Source organism: Maylandia zebra, linkage group LG14 (assembly GCF_041146795.1).
Source record: "Maylandia zebra isolate NMK-2024a linkage group LG14, Mzebra_GT3a, whole genome shotgun sequence".
Classification (NCBI taxonomy): Eukaryota; Metazoa; Chordata; class Actinopteri; order Cichliformes; family Cichlidae; genus Maylandia; species Maylandia zebra.
In genome coordinates, this window is record NC_135180.1 from 308142 (window position 1) to 314222 (window position 6081).

The 6081-nt window shown below is 42.4% G+C and overlaps 1 protein-coding gene across 1 annotated transcript in view; it reads left to right on the forward strand.

Annotated features, from left to right (window-relative positions):
• Positions 1–2575, forward strand: part of LOC101483227 (chloride channel protein 2) — a 70695-nt gene extending 68120 nt beyond the window's left edge. Inside the window, exon 23 of the mRNA XM_076892065.1 lies at positions 1601–2575. Within this exon, the coding sequence (XP_076748180.1) occupies positions 1601–1771 (171 nt within the window). The 3' untranslated portion in view covers positions 1772–2575. The remainder of the gene's footprint in view (positions 1–1600) is intronic.
• Positions 2576–6081: the final 3506 nt, after the last annotated feature.

A 6081-nucleotide genomic window follows, 5' to 3' on the forward strand; every position in this document is an offset into this window, starting at 1 on the left:
ACTGACCTGTGAGTGACAGCAGTTAGTCTGCCCGTCGTTCTCATCTTTCTCCATCTCTGAGTGAAGCTAGCGCTCTTTCTTTTCTCTCCCTGTGAAATCCAGCAGCTGCACTTTAGCTGAAACACACTGTGAGACAAACGGCACACAGTTTGTGTGTTTGCTGAGTTGAAAAGTCACAATAACTTCACAATTTAAAAAAAAAGCTTATGCTCACTCCTCTTCTGTAGGGCTAGCTAGATGCCAAAGTATCACAACCGCAAATTATGGACCTGCAGTCGTTCCGATGTTGAAAGGAAAAAACAAACCAAAAACTCACCACCGTCCCACTTTTAAGCCCTGACTTCTCTATGACATTTCCTTGTGATTAATAAACAAACAGACATCCTTTCATGTGTTTCTGTTTAGACTCACACCAGTTTGGTGTTTGGAGGCTTGCAGTGATGTGAAATAATAACTCATATCTGTTACAGCAAAAGCAATGAGCCTGTTTTGAAAATGTAAGAAGAACAGATTTGTGTTTAAATATGTAGGGAGTAAAAGTAAAAAGAAGTCAGAAAATTAAGTCCTCTGGTAAAGTACAGATACCTAAAAATTGTACTAAAGTATAGTAACAAAGTATTTGTACTTTGTTCAATTCAATTCAATTCAATTTTATTTATACAGCGCCAAATCACAACAAAAGTCACCTCAATGCGCTTTATATTGTACAGTAGATACAGAGAAAAACAATCATATGACCCCCTATGAGGAAGAACTTTGGCGACAGTGGGAAGGAAAAACGCCCTTTTAACAGGAAGAAACCTCCGGCAGAACAGGCTCAGGGAGGGGCGGGGCCATCTGCTGCGACCGGTTGGGGTGAGAGAATTATGTCCCACCTCTGTCCAACAGCAAGAAAAAACACAAACCCAGTCAGGGCAGATAAACCCATCCTCTCCCAGTCTGCCCGTCTCTCACACAGACACTGTCACATCTCTGATCGACGGACGGCTAAACTCTCAGAGCACATTGACAGGATCTGCAGCACTTTTACTCACAACAGCCAAAACATCCCATATTTAAAAGAAGCCAATTAAAGGAAAAGCTCTGAAAGACCAAAACATTGAGGTACACCCTTTTTAATAAAGAAATTATACAGCTGAAAAAAAAGCATTCTTATTATGTACTGACAGAACAACACATTACATATGTTCCTTTAATGCGGGGATAATAGATTAATATGCACATAAAATGTATACATCATTGCTTTTATTAGATATGAATTTTTATGTGCTGTACATATAAAGTCTTCAGGCATGAGAAACTCTGAGCCTTAAAAAGCAGGTCGTGCAACTGGCACTACTACTACGTTGTTTCTTTCTCTCTACTGTCACCACCTCTTTCTCCCTTTAATGCTATATGACTATGGTGGTGATCTGGCACCATATAAATTAAACTGCAATCCAAAATAATAAGATAAGATAACCTTTATTAGTCCCACACGTGGGAAATTTGTTATGAGCTTAAAGCCTTGAGTTATGTTTGTGTTTGCATGGCTCAAACAACTTTATTGGGATGTTACTCACCTGGAATTGAACAATTCCTGCCTTCTTTCTTCATCTAGCTCCGTAAAGCCATAGATGGCTCAATGACTCTGAAAGGTGTGAAGGTAGCCCCCCCTATGGCCACCTTCAGGAACAGCAGCTTGAGCAGCAGCCAGAATGAGACCACCTATCTCCAAGCTGTGAGGCCACCAGAAGAGCACGTCACCGATGCACCAAAGCACGTCTGCTGACGTGACCAACGGCAAGTCTCGGGAGGAGAAGGAGGAAATGTCAAAGTGCTCAAGTCTTTAATCTCCCAAAGCTACACGTGCAAAAATCAAATACAGACAGTGCAATGTGTATAGGTCTGTACATTAGGGGGGCAGATGCCTCAGCTTTTGTGTTTTCCTGTTTCCACTCTCATTCCTTTCTTCTTCACTGACATACCTAATAGTCAGGTGTTAATTGTCATATATTATTGGTTATGTCTTAATAGTCAGGCTGAGAGCTGAACCTGTGCAAGCAGACGTGCTCCCTGCCAGTGATGGAGGCACCTGTAGCTAATTTCATCCTGTCGCCACAGCTCTCACAGGCATAGAAACACACCTGGATTGTTGTCCAAATGCTCATTTCACAAGTGCCTCCTCTTCGTTATCACCAGGAATAAGCAGAGAGTGTGAGTGTGATAAGTGAGGTTTTCCCAAAGGAGAGCAGGGGCGCGGGGAGTCAGTTTGACCACATTCCACTCGTACTAAAACTTTAACCACATGTGAATTTTCCACGTACTATGTAGTATGTTCAGATTAAGGCTTAACTGTTACAATTTCATTAAAGATGAAGGATTTGAACTAAAAAAAATTTGATGTGATATTTTTCAGTTTCATGACTCAAAATAGTTGCTTCATATTTACTGAGGGTAAAAATTGCTTCTTTTTGTGTGGAGTTTAACCCTCACCCAACCAGACCGAGTCGAACAATATCCTGACCTATCTCACCTTTACACCAAAATCAGACATTGTGTTGTCAATCAACAGTGAATAAATGCATGACATTTTAACAAACCTCTGTTTTGTTTAAGAGTTCTTTCTGTCTCTACATTTTCATCAGGATTTCTGCAGCTGCTCGTCTTTGCCGTCTGCCCTCTTTCTACCCTGTAGTAACAGCTGGAGTGAAATTTGTCTTTCCAGATGGGTTTAAATGTGTTACGTCTAAAACATTTGCTGATACGTGTTTTCAGCAGTCATTCACACTTTTGCAAAATTTTGAAAGAAAAAAATTGTACATTAGTAAATCAAAAGTTGAAAGTAATTCAAAGCAGGACTACTTTGTCAGTAATGTCTTGTTCATTACCTTTTGCAATATTAAAGGATTATGATGGTAATAATTAACAGCTGCCTTGCTGCAGGCGGTGACTACAGAGAGTTCAGCAGGCTTGACTTGGATTTTTAGACACTACATGCTATTTCTGTCACAGTCTGTTTGGCTACACTCAAGCAGCAACCTTTCTAACTTGCTAACTGAATGCCTACACCACAACACTGTGGCGAAAACCACTTTGTATAACACTAAGCAGTCCTTAAATTGTCTCTTATGATCACAGCCATTTTTTATGAGTAAATATCACAGAAAAACCAAAAACTGCATCAGGAACTAGTTCTTACTCTGCAGCATGTGCACATCTGTGGCTGCTCCAGGTTTCCTGCAGCATTCTCTCCTTGTAAAGCAGTATTTCTAGGGGCCACTGGGAGGCAGCCTGTCATTGTCAACATGACAGCAAAAGTACTCCTCAGTTAGTGTAACTTTGACCTGTAACGCACAGGAGTAACACAACACCTGATTATAGTTGTGCCCAGACGTGCACAACTATAATCAGGCTGTCAGCTCACACTTTTTATACACCAAAGATACATCTGCAGACACTGGACTACATTCTTGCTCTTTCTGTTACGACCCGGCACAGGGGTAACAGGGACTGAACATGAAGCTGCAACTTCCCACTCCAACCACTCCTAAGAAATGCCAGCAATAAGGTAATTGAAGGAGCTAGCAGCAAATTATTTACTTCAGACGTGAGCCGTGAAAAAAAAAAAAAAAAACCCACCAACAACACAACAGACAACAAAAAGCTTCCCTATTAAAACAAAAGCAAACAAGACCATTTCTAACCTACTCTCCTATAAAAACATGGGGGAAAGGGTTCAACAAAAAAGGCCTTCTCACTCCTACTGAATCTGCTGCAGTGCTCAGTATATACAATGAAAACTAAATTACAAGCAATGGTTATACAACTATTTTCAGAAGGTGCTCTTCGCACAAGATGTTTCAGTTACTGACAGCTCACACCTTCCAAAAACACTGCAGCTCAGGTTTTCCACACAAAAGCTCAACTACAGAGAACCAACTGGCACTTTGTTGTTGGTAGCTGTCACGGTATGGCATGGCACACCGTGGAAGGAGTGGGGAAGGAAGACCCAGGCGCGGTGCTCTATGTACAAACAGTGTTTATTTACAGAGTGAAAACAACGTAACAATAAATCCCCGTGTTCTCCCAGACTCCCGTGTCGTGTCTCCCGTGAATAGTCCGTGTGCTCTCTGCTCCCGTGTCAGCACCCCCCGGTGCTCGCTGCTCTCTGTGCCTTCCACGCTCTTCCTGCGGGAAACAATAGCGCAGCTGTCAGGACACTCAGAAATGGCAGGCATACACTTTCTGACTAAACTTAGACAGGGTGACTAACATGGAGTCTCAAGCAATGATCCCGCGTCGGTGGGAGCTCCAAGACTCTCTTAAGTAGCTCCCCCGATGAGGCCTGATCAGCAGCAGGTGTGTGGCTTCGGGTGTGGCCAGTCCCCTTGCAGGACCACACCCTCCAGGCCTGACGCCGCCTATAAACAGGTGCTCAGCCACACACACACACACACATATATACACAAGCACAGAGAAGGGAAGCAAAACCAAAATGCATATAATAATACTAATAATATAATTCATAACTGCTCAGGGATCCTGGGTCGCTCAGACCCAGGACCCTGACAGTAGCGGAGTCAAGGAGAGGGGCGAGGTGGCTGTCAGCTGGAGTTTAAGGTCAAAGGTCAAGGTCAAATTTATTTATATAGCACATTTCCACACAGACGATGCTGCACAAAGTGTTTAACAATATAAAAATGCCATTAAAAGGAAAAAGTGTAGAACAATAATAACAATATGAAACAATGATAGGACAATCAAAGAATTAAAACAATAACTAAGACGATCTAATATTTAGGGGGAGACCATTCCAGAGTCTGGGACCTGCCACAGACACGGCTCTATCGCCACGAGATGTGAGACTAGTCCGTGGGATGGACAGCATTAGTTTTGAGCTACACCTCGTAGTTTTTCCTGGAGCATAAACAAAAAGGAGCCCAGACAGGTAAGAAGGGGCTCGGGCATTATGCGACTTAAAAACAGAAAGTAAAACTTTAAATTGGATCCTGTAGGAGACAGGAAGCCAGTGTAGAGAAGCTAAAACTGGGGTTATAAGCTCTCTCCGTTTGGTACCAGTTAGCAGGCGAGCAGCTGCATTTTGGACCATCTGAAGACAATGGATGAAGGCCTGGTCGAGACCAAAATACAATGAATTGCAGTAGTCCAATCTACAAGTAAGGAAAAGGTGAATGACACGTTCAAAGATGTTAGCCAGGAGGTAAGGCTTTACCTTCTTAACTGAAAGAAACAGGACTGGACTACTGCGCTCACCTGCTTATTCAATTAAGAGCCTGCTGTCCAGTAAATCATCCAACCCCAGGAGCACACACACACACACACACACACACACACACACACACACACACACACACACACACACACACACACACTAACTTGTCTTTCAGTTAACTACATCTGTGAACTGGCTAAACTCAAACACCAGCTGTACAGAAAGGTAGTGACTTTGTTGTAGACATGCTCACATTTAATCTAATATGAGGAAAGTGTTGTCAACAATAATGGAAGGCATCAGAGGGAGAGTACATGGATGTGCAAGGAAGAAGATAGGTAACGGTAGAGGGGAAGGATATGTACTAATAGGAAGGGAAATTTGTGCCTTATCAGTCTACCATGTGATAAATCTTTGGACTAACGGCAAGGTTTTCAATGATGTCCAGCAGGCCTGAGTCCTTAGAAATCACCAGCTTCAAATGAAGCCAAGGTACTGTTAGGTCCATATATATTTGGACACTGACACAAGTCGACTTTCAGCTTTTATTTGAGGGTATCCAAATTTAATTGGCTAAAGGGTTTAGGAGTTCCAGCTCCTTAACATGTGCCACTCTTTTTAAATGGACCAAAATAATAATAATAGGACAATTGACTTAAGGCCTATTTTATTAGCAGGTGCGGGCTATTCCTTGGTGGCGCATGCATGAAAAACAGTTAGCCGTGAACAGACAACATGTGGTCAAAGGGGAGAGCTGTCCCTGACAGTACTGTTAAGAATGTCCATGGATATAAAAAACCCTTTCACAACAGCCAAACATCGAGCAACACTCTGCAGGAGGTCGACGTATGAAAGTAAATACAAAG